This window comes from Bubalus bubalis, chromosome 8 (genome assembly GCF_019923935.1).
Source record: "Bubalus bubalis isolate 160015118507 breed Murrah chromosome 8, NDDB_SH_1, whole genome shotgun sequence".
Taxonomy (NCBI): Eukaryota; Metazoa; Chordata; class Mammalia; order Artiodactyla; family Bovidae; genus Bubalus; species Bubalus bubalis.
Genome location: NC_059164.1, coordinates 85,148,054 through 85,167,496, shown reverse-complemented (window position 1 = coordinate 85,167,496; position 19,443 = coordinate 85,148,054). Strand labels below are relative to the sequence as shown.

General features: G+C 36.0%; 1 protein-coding gene across 7 annotated transcripts in view; it reads right to left on the bottom strand.

The window, feature by feature from the left end:
* The window catches only part of CPED1 (cadherin like and PC-esterase domain containing 1), a 322,851-nt gene that overhangs the window by 145,831 nt on the left and 157,577 nt on the right, over positions 1–19,443 (bottom strand). For 5 of the 7 annotated variants that reach the window (XM_006049635.4, XM_045166432.1, XM_044946826.2 and 2 more), the window contains 6 exons: positions 18,444–18,548; positions 16,770–16,939; positions 12,734–12,804; positions 11,084–11,134; positions 4,987–5,173; positions 3,836–4,004 (listed from right to left, as the gene is read on the bottom strand). In XM_006049635.4, the coding sequence (XP_006049697.3) occupies positions 3,836–4,004; positions 4,987–5,173; positions 11,084–11,134; positions 12,734–12,804; positions 16,770–16,939; positions 18,444–18,548 (753 nt within the window). The remainder of the gene's footprint in view (positions 1–3,835; positions 4,005–4,986; positions 5,174–11,083; positions 11,135–12,733; positions 12,805–16,769; positions 16,940–18,443; positions 18,549–19,443) is intronic. The other 2 variants (XM_006049634.4, XM_006049633.4) reach the window with 2 other exon arrangements.

Below are 19,443 nucleotides of genomic sequence, written 5' to 3'. Positions count from 1 at the left end.
GAAACAAGGAAACCCAAAGGAAACTTAAAAAGCATCTAATCCAATTCCTCATCTGCTCCTTGAGAGATGGATTTCCAGCTGATGGGTCAGAAAAGTCTCTACAGCAAGAGACCCCATTCTGCCAGAAGGCAATGTAACATAACATGGACTTTGGAGTCAGGCACACTCAGATCTGAATCCAAGCCCCACCACTCACTAGCTGTGTGACCTTGGGCAATATCTTTAACCTCTATGATCTTTGGGATTTCTCTTCTGAAACTGAGGGCTCAGAGTAGAATTCAATCCACAAGGACGCTGTACAGATTAAAGAGACTACAACTAACATAAAGCATTTAGGACACAGCCTGGCACATAATAAATGACAGTCAATAGAATCTATTTGGGGGCAGTTTTGACCTTTAAAGAACTCTTTTATACAACGTGGATCAAAACTTCTACACTGGAATCTAAGTTAACAGCTTCTGGAGTGACATCAAATAAACTCTTTTTAGTTTCCAGTGGGAGGGACAGCCCCAGCGTCACAGGATTGGGAAGCATGTCTGGGGAGGGTAAACAGGCCAGGTTAGCAGAAGCATAAAATACACTGACGACTAATGAGATATGAGGCTGAAAAAACATATGGACTAACATGAGGGAAGTGAATGACCATGGGAGGGGGTGCTTGGAGCATTTTTGGCAAAGCTTATGACAGAGTGTGCTTTAAGTTGATGAAGATCAAGCTTGTAAAAACTGAACTGGAAAAGAGTCAGTCAGATACGAGGAAACAAAGCTAGGGACTATTTTAGAATCTGAGTCAACAAGTAACAAGAACTGAACCAGAATAGTGTCATAAGAAGGACAAAGGATAAATCAGAGATAAGTGAGAAAATCATGGAGATTTCAGCTCTGCAATGTCCCTTCTACTCATGGGATCATCTCCATTCCTATTGACACTTCTCTAGATATTCATCATGTATATAATTACAATTAAACGTATAAGGGCTCTCCAAATGATAGCCAGGAAGGAACATATACTCCTGAAATCTGTGTTTGTGTTAAAATATCCAGCATAAGGATTTTACATTTTTATGAACACTTAGAAATTGAAGATTTTTCATATTGATCTACTAATATCCATTAAATGGGTTTTGCATATTGCAGAGTAATGAATGAGTCATTTACCATGTTTTAAGTTTAGAGTGGAATCAAAATATAAACCTATGCCAATACTCGTGGGTATCAATTACATTTCAAAAGATACAGCAAAAATTCAACAGTACAAACCTAACTGGTGACAAATGAAAAGTAAAAACACATTTTTTCATGCCTTAATATAGAAGTTTTATTTTCCTTTTCAACCTTTATCATATATTTACTCCATTTAAAAGTCAGGTTTACTAAAAAGTTATGACCAACCTAGATAGCATATTGAAAAGCAGAGACATTACTTTGCCAACAAAGGTCAGTCTAGTCAAGGCTATGGTTTTTCCAGTGGTCATGTATGGATGTGAGAGTTGGACTGTGAAGCAAGCTGAGTGCCAAAGAATTGATGCTTTTGAACTGTGGTGTTGGAGAAGACTCTTGAGAGTCCCTTGGACTGCAAGGAGATCCAACCAGTCCATTCTGAAGGAGATCAACCCTGGGATTTCTTTGGAAGGAATGATGCTAAAGCTGAAACTCCAGTACTTTGGCCACCTCATGCGAAGAGTTGACTTATTGGAAAAGACTCTGATGCTGGGAGGGATTGGGGACAGGAGGAGAAGGGGACGACAGAGGATGAGATGGCTGGATGGCATCACCGACCTGATGGACGTGAGTTTGAGTGAACCCCAGGAAACAGTGATGGACAGGGAGGCCTGGCATGCTGCGATTCATGGGGTCGCGAAGAGTCGGACATGACTGAGTGACTGAACTGAACTGAACTAACTGATAAAAATGTAGTCACCCACAGAGACTTATAAAAATTAAAATCTACATTAAAATGAAATCTATTCACTTTTTAAAGTGAAAATAACTGTTGTTTGTAACCATAAATATTCTGGAAAAATATAATTTATACTATTAGCTTTCCTTCAAAGATGATTTATCCGAAGAGTTAGTTTCTATCTAAAATATGAGAGTGAGATAAGCAAAAACAAAAAATAGAGTCACACACCAAAGAAGGTGAGAATATTTTGTTTGGAAATAACTACACACACACTGCATACACATACTTAGACAAAAACACACCTCCCTTTAGTTTTTGGTTTCCTCCCACAGGAACATTTTTGGTGTGGTTCTATTATTTGTTTTCCCAGTTGGAAAAAGACTGAGGGATAGCAACCCTATAAAATAAAATGAAAAGTAGATAACTGAAAGGAACCTAATCTTGAAGTCTTCTCCAGAGTCTAGACCTGTGTTTCCTCAACTGTGTTCCACAGAAGAATATTAATAGCTAGTGCATTAAAAAGATGTCAAAAAAGTTTGAAAATACTGGACACTACATAGCCTTCTTTTGAAGAGGACCATATTTAAATAAGCACGTGGAATGTTCGGGGAAGTCTTACAGCCAGGAAACCTACTTTATTTTGTTTAACCCACTGCTTCAAAACCATGCAACACTACTCTTTCCCATCATTTTTTTTAAAGTATACCTACTAATATCTTTCAGAATACTAGCTGTGTCCTGCTTTAGACCAATCTTTATGCCATTGTGAAATTCCCTTTGAGCTGCTAGTAGTTCATACATCACAGGTATATATTTTCTTGAAAAACAAAAATCTCAGCAATGAGTACCCTCATAAAATAGTATTAAAGTTATTTTTGTTTTAGACCACATCACATAGTTTGTGGGATCTTAGTTCTCCAACCAGGTATTGAACCTGGCCCCTGAGCAGTGAAAATGCGGTATCCTATCCACTGGATTGCCAGGGAATTCTCATGTTAAATTCTTGAGAAGAGATGAAATGGTGGTGGTGGGTAGAGGGGGAGAAAGAACACTCCATATCGCCCCTACATTTAAGAAAATATGGTATCCATCCTACTCACTCAGGCCTATTTGGCCATTTTTATCTTTTATTAACTGACTATGCTTGATGCTCCCACTAGCATATCAATCACTGAGACATGACATAGTTGCAATTACTCTAAGTGGATTAGTACATATGGTAAGAGTATCAGTGACGACTTCCCTGGAAGTACTTGTAGCCAGGGTATATGATGTAAGCAAAGATAGAAGGTTATACATAGATTCCTAAAAAAGGAAAACTGAGGAAAGAACCACCAAATAAGACAAAGTCTCTGGGTAATGTGCACCCTCCTCCAAAGTCAACAGGGCTACAGAATGGTATGTGCTGCTCACAGGAGCATTTGCAGCCTTTAGAAATGATTAGGGTACAAGAAGCGAAGAAGAAATATATCTACTCAAGAAAATTTAATTTCATTCATCTGGTATCCCTTTCATAAAATAGTTTCATAAATTTTCCTCTTATTCTTTAAAACAAATTCCACTGAATCTAGTTTAAAATTTCAAAGTAGTTTCAGGGACAAATCCAAGAAACACAGCACAATTTAAAAAGGAAATGTAGAACCAATTTCACAACTAAGTGTGAGCACTCAGACTTTTTTTCAATATTTACCACAATAAATCCACTGCACACTCTCAGTGCAGGGAATAGCTGCCACATGTAAAAGAAAATCACTCATAAAAAAGGTGTCTTAGATACCTGGCTGGGACTCTTTTTTGAAATGAGATCACGGTTGCTTGGATTTGAAACCATACATTATTTTCCCCTATTAATTTTCATTTGACCTTTTTTCACCTGGGTAAAAGGATCACTCCCAATTCAACACATGTGTAAATGTAAAATCCACTTACCTGCACAAATCCGCACGCTGTGAAGTCCTCAAACAAGGGCAGACTTGGACGGTCTTCTCTATAGATGGTGAGTTTGTACGTGGTCAGGGTCTCACCCTGAGTTGGAGATTGATCCACCACAAGCACTGAGATTTTGTTCATCCCTAAACCCAGAGAATAGTTGGCAAAGCTGGAGAGAGAACAAGAAAGACAGAGTGAGAATGAGAGAAAGAATCCAAATTGATTCATATATCAATATTTATTGGGTCAATAATTTGCATTAAAAACAGATAAGATCTGCACCATTTCATATTTTAACTTATGTTTCATTGTGCTTTTGTATGCCAACATTTATCTAGCAGAGCAAGTCAAGTCCCTTACCAATTATAGGGAAGGGAACTAATATTTATTAACCATCTGTCAAGGTCATATCTTATCCCATTTAATATTTACAAATCCATACAAAAACTAAGGCTGTCCCCATTTTAAATATAGTAGAGTATGGTAAAGTCAGGGTTAGGACTCAGGTTGGTCTGATTTGAGTTCTCTTTTCTTTCTATTATACTGTTTTAGCTCCCAGGAATGTTGAGTGCATTTCGTTCCCTACAGCATGGGAAAATGAGTATGTTTCTTATCATGGACATGGCATGTCATAAGGTTCTATCTTCTGTTCAAATGATAAACCAAAGAGTTGGTGACTCTCAAAAGAGTCATTAGGGAAAAAAATCTCATGAGACTAGGAAAGTTAGTGTTACCATGTCCACAAATTTTATCAAGTAATCAGCACCTGAATATTCAAAACCTTGAGGAGTTGGGTTGGGATAGAAGGAGGCTACTGTTAGGAAGGATTAATTCTTCAACAATCTAAAACCATGAAGATAAGAATAAACTCAGTTTTCCCCCAGTGAATCTTCTTTAATATTTCATATCACAAGATCCTCTGTCATTACAACATTGTTAGAAAGATTAAACACGAACATGGTTAATAGGTCATCACAGCCCTTCTGTGTTATTTTAACCACATGGCATCTGTGAAGCAGAAGGATTTCACTCCCTGGCAATCCTCCAACAGATACTGTGCCTCAGGTCTTCTGAACCATCTTCAAAAGTTGTCTCCAAGGTCTGCCTCCTGCTAAGATGTCTACCCTCGGCCCCTATCAACGCCCTCATACCTTGGTCCTGCCCGTTCCTGCAGGTACACTTTGCACTGACTCTTAGAAGTCTCTGCTCCAATTGTCAGTGTTACCACATCAAATGGGACTTCAGAGTAATAATCTTTGATCTTCGGGTTAAATTCAGGATTTAATTCCAAACGCGGATGTGTGAAGATCTGCTTGATATGACATTGTGCATCTTTATCTGTTTAAAAAAACAAAAACAATGACAAAACACAACAGTGGCATGCATAAATGTTTAAAAATCAAATGTGATTAAGGTCTTGAAAATTCTTTTGCATAACTTTGGTAATCGCTGCTGATTTTCCATTTGGTATTCTGGTAATAGCTGATTTGTGGCTTCACCTGGATCTTCTACTTGCCAAATTTTGTAGACTTTACCTCATGTAACTGTTGTTGACTTGATATTTTTTGCTCAGCCTTTAAAAATTTAAAGGCACAGCAGGTCAGAAAATGTCTCTCCAGTGAACTGATAACATTTCATAGCACTTATAACATCTATCAACAATACGTGAACCGTGAACTTCCAGATGTTCAAGCTGGTTTTAGAAAAAGCAGAGGAACCAGAGATCAAATTGCCAACATCTGCCAGATCATCGAAAAGCAAAGAGTTCCAGAAAAACATCTATTTCTGCTTTATTGACTATGCCAAAGCCTTTGACTGTGTGGATCACAATAAACTGTGGAAAATTCTGAAAGAGATGGGAATACCAGACCACCTGACCTGTCTCTTGAGAAACCTATATGCAGGTCAGGAAGCGACAGTTAGAACTGGACATGGAACAACAGATTGGTTCCAAATAGGAAAAGGAGTACGTCAAGGCTGTATATTGTCACCCTGCTTATTTAACTGATATGCAGAGTACATCATGAGAAACACTGGGCTGGAAGAAGCACAAGCTGGAATCAAGATTGCCGGGAGAAATATCAATAACCTCAGATATGCAGATGACACCACCCTTATGCCAGAAAGTGAAGAGGAACTAAAAAGCCTCTTGATGAGAGTGAAAGAGGAGAGTGAAAAAGTGGGTTTAAAGCTCAACAGTCAGAAAACGAAGATCATGGCATCTGGTCCCATCACTTCATGGGAAATAGATGGGGAAACAGTGTCAGACTTTATTTTTTTTTTTTTAGGGCTCCAAAATCACTCAGATGGTGACTGCAGCCATGAAATTAAAAGACAATTACTCCTTGGAAGGAAAGTTATGATCAATCTAGACAGCATATTAAAAAACAGAGACATTACTTTGTCAACAAAGGTCTGTCTAATGAAGGCTATGGTATTTCCAGTGGTCATGTATGGATGTGAGAGTTGGACTATAAAGAAAGCTGAGCACAGAAGAATTGATGCTTTTGAACCGTGGCACTGGAGAAGACTCTTGAGAGTCCCTTGGACTGCAAGGAGATCCAACCAGTCCATCCTAAAGGAGATCAGTCCCGGTGTTCATTGGAAGGACTGATGTTGAAGCTGAAACTCCAAAACTTTGGCCACCTGATATGAAGAGCTGACTCATTTGAAAAGACCCTGATGCTGGGAAAACTGAGGGCAGGAGGAGAAGTGACGACAGAGGATGAGATGGTTGGATGGCATCACCGACTCAATGGACCCGGGAGTTGGTGATGGACAGGGAGGCCTGGCGTGCTGCAGTTCATGGGGACGCAAAGAGTCGGACACGACTGAGCGACTGAACTGAACTGAACTGAACTGATAACATCTATCAAACAACTGTTTAAATTGTTGTTTTAAATTTAAACAATGGGGGAGATGATTCTGTGGGGTAACAGAAGGGTACCACCAGGGAATAAGGAAAATTTCTTGATGGGAGTGTCATTAAACTGTTGCTGGATTGATGTGTAGCTCAGAAGCAGTAGGATGGAGCAAAGAACGTGAAATCTAATATCATGCCACACACTTAGACACGAAAACCCCTTCATACTCTGGCTACCTTAACCTAAGTGCCCTAAAGTGCTTTTGAAAGAAGCAAAGTGCTATTTTCTGGTCAGTTTTGTTATAGAACCTAGTGTATTACTTCATGGGCTTCCCAGGTGGGGCTAGTGGTAAAGAATCCATCTGCCAATATAGGAGATATAAGAGACGTGGGTTCAATCCCTGGATTGGGAAGATGCTCTGAAGGAGGGCATAGCAACTCAGGCAACCCAAGTATTATTGCCTGGAAAATCCCATGGACAGAGGAGCTTGGTGGGCTACAGTTCATACATAGAATCCAAAGAGTAAGACACGACTGAAGCAATTCCACATGCATGCATGCACGAGTATTACTTCGTATCATTGATTCTAAGTCACTTTTTAAGAGTTTCTATTTTTTATGAGCTCAACTTTTACAAAAGTATCTTAGTGAGAAAAAAATAAATATATATCTTTAGGCATATATAGCAGCCACCACTAAACTAAACATTTTGTGTTCATATTTGAAATAAACAAATTACTCAAAAGCAAATGTTTTTCAAATAAAAATATTAACAAGTTTTTTTTGGTGCCAGAAATACTTTTTTATAGTAAAAAAACTTCAGTTAAGATAAAAATAGGAAATTCTATAAAAATCAGTAAAATGAAAATGTCTTCTGTTGCCTTTAAGTAAGATTTTCAGTGATATTTAACAACATAGCAACAAAAAAGATACACCAAATTTGCCATAGGAAGCTATATACCTGAACTTCAAGAAAAAGCCTATTATTTTGTTAACTGCTGTCTCTTCCTTTATTGTTATATAGCTATTACACGATTTCTCTAAAATCAAATCTAATGATTTGTCTTCAGTTCTTTAGCATTTTCTCATCACCTCTATAATCTAGACCAAGCTCCCAATATAGCTTACAAGACATTTCCTAACCATTTCTTGGCTTCTCCCTCTTATCTCCCACCATATTCTAGACTTCATGATTAAACAATATGAAAACTTTTATATTTCTTTTTCAGACAAGGAGACAGATATACCACCCACCTAATAGGTGTTTTATGCTACATCTGAGAACTAGGTGTCAGCTTAACTCCCATCTTGCCCTTAAATGATGAAAGTGAATGAATTTCACTCACATTCTATGACTGTTTTCTCAACTGAAATAAAAGGAATAAAGAAAAAAGAACTACTTGAGGGGAAATGTCATTAAACTGCCATTGGACTGATACATAGCTTACAGACAGTAGGGTGGAGTAAAGAATGTGAAAAAGCTACTCAGGTACAAATTAGGAATAATATTACAACTACTCAGGTACAAAGAGAAGTTGTTTCTTTCTTAGGAAGAAACAACTACTGAGGTACAAATTAGGTATAATAATGCAGTACATATATTTTAATTTCATTGTAAGGAAAAAGTCAATAAAAATAACTAGTTAATTGATTGATTTTACTTGTTACCAAAGATTGTATCTGGGTGATGAAGGTGGACTGCATCTATAATTTCAATGATTCTACTAGCTCCTAAAGTGTTTTATAATAAAGGAGAAAAATATGAAAGGATAAGGGTGAGACTGTGTTATTCGATTTCATCTTGAAAAGTACCATAGCTTTTCATTCAAATTCAAACACTTATTAATAAGACATTCATTTTTTTCATCAGATTTTTTTTTTTTTGGCATGCTCTATGTTCAAGGGACTGAGATAAGTACAGTAAAAACTGGCTGTTTTTGGTCATGAGATCTGATTCTGTTGGATACTGTGAACCCAATGTAACACTTTAAACAAGTTGGAGTTCAGGATATGGAATGTGCTTTCAAGATTACCATTTCCTAGGCAGAAAGGGAATATAAATACACACACTATACTTTTATTCTTAAAACCAGATAGCTGAATAACAAAGTGGAAGATTTTTTTTCAAAATAGTAATCATAGGAAATGTGCTTTAATTTTATATATTTTAATAAAATAGTGAGAGTTAATTTCCCTGTAGTTAATACTTTGACTTAATAGTGAACATTTTCAATGAGGCCTGCTCATGGTGGTTCAGATGGTAAAGAATCTGCCTGCAATGCAGGAGACTCAGGTTCAGTCCCTGGGTTGGGAAGTTCTCCAGGAATAGGGCATGGCAACCCACTCTAGTATTCTTGCCTGAAGAATCCCCATGGACAGAGGAGCCTGATGGGCTATAGTCCATGGGGTTGCAAAGAGTCGCACACAGCTGAGTGACTAAACACTCTTCCCATTTCAACACCGAAAATCAGACCTAGAAGAGAGAAACTGAGTAATCATTTTTTTAAGCAAGAAATTATTTTCTTTAGCAAGTGCTTGTTTTTGGTTTCATCAGAAACTCTTCAACTCTGGCTTAAGTGCTGCATCCTAGACCCCTGCTTGAAAGCTGATTTCATCCTGACATCATCTTCAACTGAATCATCAGTGTTGCTGCCTACAAACACCTGGTGTTTCCTTGGCATTTTTCCCAATCCAGTCCCAACTTGTTTCAAGCCAGCTTACCTTAGCTCTGCAGAGAACCCATTGTGAGGCAAGGTGGGAGCAAGCTGCGGAACACATTTGGCAAGTACTTATGGGAATGCTGTTTGAAGTCTTGGTTGCTTTTAATGGATTTCTTTTAACCGCAGAATTTTGTTGCCCTCTTGAGGGATAATCGTAACTCATATTAAACACAAAAACAGCCTAGACACTGAAAGATAATCCCACCTGTTCTAAGGCATCATTGAGTTATTTTTTTAATCTTAAATAAAAGTAGGAAGATTAATTTTGAAGTCGCAGGTATGACTAGTTTTTAAGTAACACAGAAATCTGACTAAAGTTGAAGTGTTTTTTAACATGTTCACATCCTCTACCCTATGTTACCTGGGAACTGAGAAAAAATGACATTACCTTGTATCGTTTTTCTACTTCATAAATGAGGAAACAAAAACCAAAGAGGGGAAGTGGCTTTCCTGATCTAACCCAGAGCCTGGCCCACTAGACCCTCAACAAATGTTTATTTTAATCTTGCTCCTAGTTTTCTCAAAACTAGTCCTTTTCCTACCACACACCAGGTACCAACCAGTTTCCCAAGGGAACTGAGTAGTATGTACTTTTCTAAAAGTGGGAGATTGGATGGTAAGTGCAGAGAGGGAATGGTGTTAATACCTGTTACTTTTTCCTGGTTAGTAGCACTTCATTCAAAATGGTATTTTTTCTTTAAAAAGCTTGTTGATTCTGTTAAACCACATTTTGTATCAGTTCTCAGCCTATACTGATTTTAATGAAAGCATTAAAACATAATTGCATTTTAGAAGAGACAAATTGAATTGGAAGACTTTTATTTATAATAAATTAGACCTTGGCCCATAAATTTTATTGTTTTCACCTTTAATGATTTATCAGAATAGATTTATTTTTGTAAAAGGCTAAATTTTCAGTGTATGTTTTTATATATGCATGTGTGCTAAGTTGCTTCAGTCGTGTCCAACTCTGCAACCCCCATGGACTGTAGCCCTCCAGGCTCCTCCATCCATGGGCTTTTCCAGGCAAGAATACTAGAGAGGGTTGCCATTTTCTTCTCCAGGGGATCTCCCCAACTCAGGGATCTAACCCAGGCCTCCTGCATTGCAGGCAGACCCTTTACCATCTGAGCCACCTTAAAGAGCTCATTACAAAATGTATTTATATTACTGATTATACCTTGATAAAAGAAATTCATGAATTTTAAGAAAAAAATAAATTAAAATTTGGCTTAAAAACTTTTAATTGTTATAAAGAAAACCACACTTAAGTGCTATCCATTGCATCAACAATCTGACCGAAACAAATCACTGCTGGATGGTGACAGTCCTAAAAATCAATACACAGAGAAGATGCCAAGCTCTTCCATTTAAGTGGTTCCCACAGCAAAGTATTAGCACTATTGGGGCCCCTGAAAATAAGTTTGGAAGTTACTGTTCTTAAATAAGCGAAGATACAATATAATATTTCATTTTATAAAATGGAAAGTAAAAAAAAATTATGCAAAAGTGACAAATACCGACTCATTCAGAAAACACATAACCTCTGAAAATTTACACAAAATACATTATCATCCTAATGATCTCCAAACTTGATGATTTATACAAAGCAGAGGTGTGCCTAACTACTGATTATAATTCTCAAATACTTTCATTGGAACTCACCATTATGGCAATGCATTTCTTTGGTTTCATTCATAATTTGTGGAACCACAGCTAAAAAAGGAAATGTACATTTAAAAAGGAAAATATTAATTAAAATACAGAGAATACATATCCAGGTGTCTGAAACACAGGTTAACTGAATGAAACATATTTTATTATTTAATTGTTATTACATTAGAAAGCACTTCTAAGTTCAACTGAAAGCTATGGTAAGACCAAAGAAGTGATTAGGTAAAAAATAACAGAAAAATGATAAGTTCACATAAGAAAACATTAAGAGAGAGAAATGAATGGTCTAAATGCCATTCATTGCCTGAAGGTGACCTATCAAAATTCCTCTTGTTCTATTATGATCTTACGACTATGATTTCCCAAATCACTAGAATCACATAAATTCCATCCAGTTGGTTCCACTGACATTTACTCTAAGTTTCTGAATTCAACCAAACATTTATCTAAAAAACTCCTAAATAGAGATTGATGGGACAAAATGAGAACACTCAGAGTGCTTAAAGAAATCATTTAAAGATTTAAAACATGGTGGGAGAGAAAAGAGTAGTTCAACATCAGTTCTTCCCTTAGCTTAGTGCTTCATTTTATTAAGTCAGTAATTCTCAATCTCTACCATGCCTCAGAAGCATCCGAAGGGCTTGTTAAAATATAGAATACTGGGCCTTAAACCCAGAGATTCTGATTCAGGAGATCTGAACTTTCTAAGCTTTCCAGATGATGCTGATGTTGTTGGTCTAGGAGCCATACACTCAAAACCACTGTATTGGATTAAACCTTGATTTGTAATAGGAAAACTTTGATTTTTTAAAAAAAATGTAGACACGTGTACTTTTCATCTTCTTAAAATTATAAATATTTTCTTTTCATGTGACAAAAAGCTCAAATTATTTTAGAAGAAAAAATATAGGAAACAGGTAAGACTAAGAGAGAAAATCAAAGTCACTATTAATTTCCCTTTAGGTCCATGTGGCATGTAGTCAAATGTTTCATTGAATAATATATCTTAAACATCTTTCATGTATAAATATTTTCCTATAATATTAGGGTGGATTTATATTTTACTGGATGACTATGAGATGGATAGAAAACTTCACTGACTCAGTGGACATGAATTTGAGCAAACTCTGGGACACAGTGAAAGACAGAGGAGCCTGGTGGGCTACAGTTCATGGGGTTGCAAAGATGGACATGACAGTGTCTCTGTTACGAATAACAACAAATAGCTTAATCCATTCCACTATTACTGCGATAATGGTAGTTGTTATTTTTTCCTTTATAATTTATGCAATTAAATTTTTGTGTACATTCTTAATTATTTCCTTAAAATCAGTATCTAAGAGTGAAATTTATGGCATATATGAATAACTTTTAAAGCTTTTATTACATGTTGTTAAATGGTCCCTTAAGAAAGATTGCTCTAATTTATACACCCATCAGCAATGAGAATGTTCATTTCCCTACACTCTCCCCAGCTCTATTATATTTAAGAGGAAAAAAATCTCTCCAAATTTGAGGGGAAAACAGCATTTTTCCAGTCTAGTTTTAATTATTGACTGCTAATAAAGCTAAACATTTTTTATGATTTTGGCCAAACAATACTTATTTTCATGTTGAAAGAAACAGGAGGACATCTTTTACCTTTTTTATTTTCAATCGCATCAAATGGTACTCGTGGCTTTTTAATGTTTCCATCTTCTGTGAAAGAATTCCTGCAAATGCAATATCAAACAATCCTGGATCAATGCACTGAACAAAATTCATGGAAATTACATCTAACACACTATCTTTTTTCCTGTGTGAACACAGTTATTTTGATGAACACAAAAAAAACATTCTGAATTTCATTCCTCTAAACTGGCAATCTTGTCTCAAGTGAAGTGGATGGAAATCTCATCATCTCTAATCAGCAGAAGCCCATATGAAGAAAACCAGGACAAAAAGTCACTCTTTGGTCCAAAAGGGAACAATCTCTGATAGCCTAGGTCCAACAGAAGTGATTCAGGAATACACATTCTTATTGGAATCTTTTTGGCTAAAATTACAAAGTCTTGTAGCAAGAAGCATTGGAAACTCTGAGGCACAGACTGAGAACATCCACATAATCTAAGAAACTTAAGCGTACCGTGCAGAAAATGACCTGTCTTGCCAAGGCCTCTATCCTTAAACTCTGATTAACAGGGATGAATATTAAGGGTTAGTTATATCTTGGTGTGTTTGCCTCATTTTTCTGTTGTATAACTAAATGCTCAGCCAGATTGCCCTTTAAATCCTCAAATTTAGGACCAAAATAATCTAAGTGGCAGACAGAAAAACTGTTGGTCCTTGTGATAGTGAATACCAGGCAGGATGTGACTTGACTTCACTGTGCTGTGTTGGGAGGCTCCATTTCTACTGCAATGAAACAGAAATAACAATGCTGGCCTTACTTCACAGGGATGCTATGAAGATTCAACAAATGCTCTGTGTTAGTTTAATTTTATAAAGATTTTTTTGTCCCAGATATTGTATGGGACACTGTGGTAGAGATGAATAAGGCATTTTCAATTGCCTCAAAATATAAACATTAGATAGAAAATTAAGAAGAATCAGGAATTAAAACTATTGTTAATGATGGAAGGTGTGATAACTTTATTGCAGTTTTATTTTCAAGTCTTTTTACCCTATAGTATATGCAATGATGTAATCGGGGTGAAAAATAACATGTCGAGGACTTTAAAATACTTTCCTCCTCCCAAGGAACGAAGAAATAGATAAAGCAAGCATGGGGTGAGATACAGGTACTATAAGTTTGAGTGCCAGGCCAAGGTTAAAAAAAAATTTATTTCATATGAAGCAAACACTTTAAAGCACATAAAAGATACAACCCTGAAATGCATATAAACTGAATTTTATAAAAGTTACTATATCAAGGGAATGAAACGTTTTGTATGTTAAGGCATCCCCCAAGTGAGTTCTTGTGTAATTTTTCGAATAACTTGTTTTGAAAATGTGGATTTTCACGGAAAGCATGTGATTAGAGCAAATTACACCTGCTACTTTATTTCCAGTGAAGTGAAAATTAACAGACAGTACACACACATCGATTTTAGTGTTTTCATTCTGTTCAGATTTCCACTCATTCTGTTAGGACCCCTGGATTCTGAGCCTCAGGGCACAGACAGAAGTGTCACTTTCTTTAAATGTTGCTTTTCTGTCTATTTGTCCTCACCTTGTTGCTATAAGTGGATGATGTTTATTTAAAAGGGTGAAGGAAGTCGTTAAAACCCACAGATAATATAGGTAGGTAATACTGGCCTTTAGAGTATGAAAAAGTAGAGATGACCATTGTGAAGCTAGGGGCAATTATGAATGACTACATCTGACCTTCCTGTCAGCATGAGATCCTGGTATAAAGAATAAGACCAGAAAGAAGAGGCCAGGGTTGTAGTTCCAACTCAATTAGCTGCTCGGCTTGAGCAAATGACCCATCTTCTTAGCACCTCAGTTTCCTCATTTGGAAAATGTATATGACACCAATCCTTCTTGTGATACAGTATGAATGATAATTAAATATATACATATATACTCACGGGTAAATTTGAAGATAATTAAATTAACTAGTCTTTCTTAAAATGGCCTAGAAACAATTTATCTAATTGTTTCTTTTTTTAATTAAATTTATTTATTTTAATTGGAGGTTAATTACTTTACAATATTGTATTGGTTTTGCCATGCATCAACATGAATCTGCCATGGGTGAACATGTGCTCCCCATACTGAACCCCTCTCCCACCTCCTTCCCCGTACCATCCCTCTGGGTCATCCCAGTGCACCAGCCCCAAGAATCCTGTATCCTGGATCAAACCTGGACTGGCGATTCATTTCTTATATGATATTATACATGTTTCAATGCCATGCTCCCAAATCATCCCACCCTCTCCCTCTCCCTCTCCCACAGAGTTGTTTCTTGATAAAGATTTCAAGTTTACTTATCACAGTGTTAACTTAGATAAGTCTTTCAAACTTTTCTTGCTTTTCCTATAAATGAAAGAAAAACATTTTGCCCTTTTTAGATGTAAAGTGACCTTTGGATGGTATAGGAGCAGGAAAGAGAAAGTATATTAATACTTAACTACTTATCTGTGATGCAGCATACCACACGCCATGCAGTATATGAAGCTTATCTGATATAGTCTTGAAACAATTCTTGGAAACTGAATTGCAGAGGAAAATCTTAGCTGCTATAATTAGTAAAATCTAAACCTGGGATTTTTGAATCCAAGTCTGTTTGATTCAAAAAAGTCCTGACTTTTTCTAACTATATTTAACAATGACATTCAGTAAAGTGCATTGTTGGAAAGAATCAGTTAGGGTTAAAATTAGGCTTAAATCCAATATCCTGAATTTAAGACAAGTCAATTGCTTAACTGTGTAACAAATGTGGACCTTGAGAGAAACTTGGGGAATAAACTTTCCAAGCCTTGCATATCTCAAAGGAACTTAACTTACTTAAAGTTAAAAACAATACTTAAATAGACTTTTTGGTAAATCAAGTCTGTTCTTCCTCTGTCGATAATGATGAATGAGACAGTCTTGGATTGAGTGAGTGCAAAGAACAAGCAAAGGGACACTGAGCTATGTTATTTAAAACTTAACTTTCAAACAAACAAAACCTTCTATCAATCCTATTACCTCAGAATATTGACGGAATAAGGCCAACTGCATAAAGTTATGGCAATTAAAGTGAGTTCTGGACCTGGGAGACATCCTAACAACTCTTCAACTATGTGATTATTTGTATTTTTGAACTATAAAAAAAAAATGTTCCTCTAGGATTGTTTTCACTGTCTCCTGAGGCAGAAGGAAATAGGAAAGTTGGTAGAATTGAGTCCGTTCACGAGGGTGACTTCAGAGACACCGATGAGCATGGCACGGCCATCTAGTCTTTGATCCCTCTAGGTGGTTGGGTTTATTTCTGTTTTCCTGGCAATAGACAAGTCAAATACTTACTTAATTCCATCATATAAAAGGGAAGTAGACTTAGCTGGCACCGTGGGCACTGCCCCTTCCTCCACTGACTGGGGGTATCATTATGTTCACTGGACCAGCAGGCTCTTATTTCCTCATTACTACCCCTCATTAGAATGGAAGTGGATGGGGGAGGCCAAGGACCTTTTCTCCTGGCCAAATGCTCCTCTCTGAGATTCCATCTTTAGAAAAAAAAAAAAAAACTCTAATCTTGTGGTAGAGACAGACATATTTATAAATTTGGATATGTTTTGTCCAGAATAAACTCATGCCTCAAAAACTCTAAATGAATATTCATACCATCCTGGCCTCCACTCTGACGGATAGTTCATAAAATAAATCTCACCTAATTCTTTCTGTCTGATGCTCCTGAAATTCAAGGATATATATCACAGGATGAAACTAGCTTGAAACTTTTATTTTTAAACTTGACTTTTGAGTAGAGTCAAGTCTTGCTGGTTTGAAAAACCTTGGATATATTTCTGTTACAGTGTTTGAAGACCACTAGAATCATTATGGTTTCAATGTTTTAAAGAAGCTTATTTTCCAGAGCATGAATTTTTGGACACACTTCTTTTTGTTGCTTTCTTTAATGTAGGCAATGCCTTTTGAAATCAATCTTTAGAGATTTTTGGGGTTGCACAATTCAAATTTGTGGCTCTCTTACCATTCCAGCGGGTGTGGCTCTGCCTTTTTATTCAGGAGCTGAAATTGTTCAAATACACTTAAAAGAGACCAGTATTGCGTCAGGATGGAACCAGGTTTTCCCATAGGACTTGTCATACCATAAAATTCACCAATCAGAGATTGAAATCCAGGAGTAGTAGATGGGAAGAGCTGAGAAGGAATATTCAAGAACAGAATATCAGAATAAGTGATGGAAAAGAAAATATAGTATTACTTGGGAAAGCTTTATATTTATTCAGATATTTTAATTAGGCATTTATTTTAAAATATATTATCAGTACCATAATTTAATTTTCTGTGTTTCTGTCAATGTAAAGGCCACTTTTTATAAGGAACTAATTTTGCTGATGTTTATATTTTCAAATGGGGTGAATTTTATTTCTCTTTTCATTGAATGAAAACAGCTATCTCCTTTCTATAGATACCCCAAAACAGCTGAATAACAGAGTTAGGTAGCAGGAAAAATAAGATGAAATCCTCTTGGATTATAAGTGTCTTATAAATGTCAGGGTGAGAGATATTAACCCGACCAAAAATAAAAAATCTATGGTCATCCTCTTTCTATTCTGAGAGTCAGATATTAATGTTTGCCTTTTCTCCTATAAAATAATTTTTCTATTCTTCACATTGTGCCAAGAGAAGTTCTTTACTTTCCTAATGTCTTAAATTAAGAATTCCTGAAGGATGAGGCCAGGTCTCTCTGATTATCTTTGTATGGTATTGTGACCATAACTGTCACAAATGTAACACTTACTGTATTTAAATTAATTAAAATAATCCATCAACTAAGTTATCTTTTGAGTAATAAGCTTACTTTGAATCCTCTAATATATGGGGTTAAGTAATAAAAACAAGTGTCAAACATTCACCAATTAAGCTAGTTAAAATTCGTACACGTAGCATCTGAATACAAATTTTTAAGTAAAAAATAAATATTTTATCCAAACATTAATAATAAATTATTAGTAGACTTTTAAAAATGCTACTTTAAAGAAACGCTTTATATAAACAAATCTTACATAGAAAAATATGAATCCAATATAAATTATTTATATAAGGGCAGAACTAGAAACAAAGCAAGTATGAAGCATACAGATATACATGTAATGAATTATCCATTGATATTGATCAATAACTTAACAGAATCTAGGAAAATATATAGAAAATAAAATAAATGCCATTTATACTTTCAGACTGAAACCAGTAAAAGTTATAATTATTAATATTTACTTTTTTTTCCCTTTGGAGTTTGCTATGGAGTTATAACAAACTATTTTATTGAATAATGTTTACTTTTATACAAACAAAAGGGGCATAATAAGCAGAAGGAAATTTTGGATACATGTAAATGTCCCAAAGCAAACAGCAAACTTCTTTAGAAAAATGTTAGCATTTCCCCCTTAAGAATTAGCAAAGCCTCCCAGCTATATTTATTCCACATTCTTTTACCTTTAGTAAGTCATGTATTATCTGCATACTCTTAAAGAATATGTATTCTGCTCATCTTAATCCTCATATCTCTAAAAAGAAGCTTACAAATATTTCTATTCCTTAAGGAAATATCTTCTAGTTTTAAGTCAAAAATCAAGTAGTTCATGGCTGATCTACTATAATCTCAGTAATCAAGAGGAATCAAAGGTCACTTTTGCTTTACCAGTTGGAATTGTCCCAAACTCCTGAGTTCCTTTATAAAAGTCATAATTGAGTTAATCTCCTCTAAAGACAGGCACCGATTTAGTTCTTTTTGATAATTTTCACCCTATACCAGGGGGAAAAAACAACTCTTAAGCAATTGTTCCAAAGTCAAGCTATGTTTAGCACAAGTCAAAAAACAAATTTTAAACTCTAACAGCTGAGCTAATTAATTCTAAATAATGTAGCAACTTCAACTCGTCAAAATGATGTCAGAATACAAGAAAACTTTATGTTTGACAAAAGAATCTGAAATAGCTCGGTAGTGCTTTGGCAGCAAGGTTGGGAACTTGAGCCCAGAAGGACAGAATAAGTGTGACAGTTTGGAAAGGCAGGAGGTCTTTTTTTAGCCTTTGGGGAACCCAAAATCAGAGCAGGAAACTTATGCATGAACCTCATGTATGTCACACTGCCCCTGTCACGTTTCATGGATTCCAGTAAACAGACTTACCCCCACCCCATTTTCCTCACATTTATTTTTTCTAATGCATCCCTGAGAGCAAAAGATACACATCTTACTATTTTCTCCGGGTCAAGTGGTTCTAATGGTTTTAATGACAATCTACTCACTAAGGAAGGAAAACCGGGAACTCTAGGAATGAAGCAATAAAATCTTCAGGAGACAAGAGTCTATAATATCTTAACTCCCAAAACCATCTCTCTGTAGAGGACCATTTGTTGGTGAGACCTTTCACATTCTACTTTTCCAAATTTTCCAATTATGGTTTTAAAACAGAAAGATACAGAGAAAACAATACTACACCTAGATTACTAATCTGTACAGATTTTTTCATACATCAAGAAAACTTGTACTAACAGATCACAAAAATTAACCAGTCTTACTCTGAAGCACTATTCCCTAATCATCATCTAACCAAAACTGTTAACCAGATGTAACTGCTTAAAAAAAAAAAAAAGAGTATTATAACTTCAGCCCCTTGATTTTAATCTAGAGCACTAAC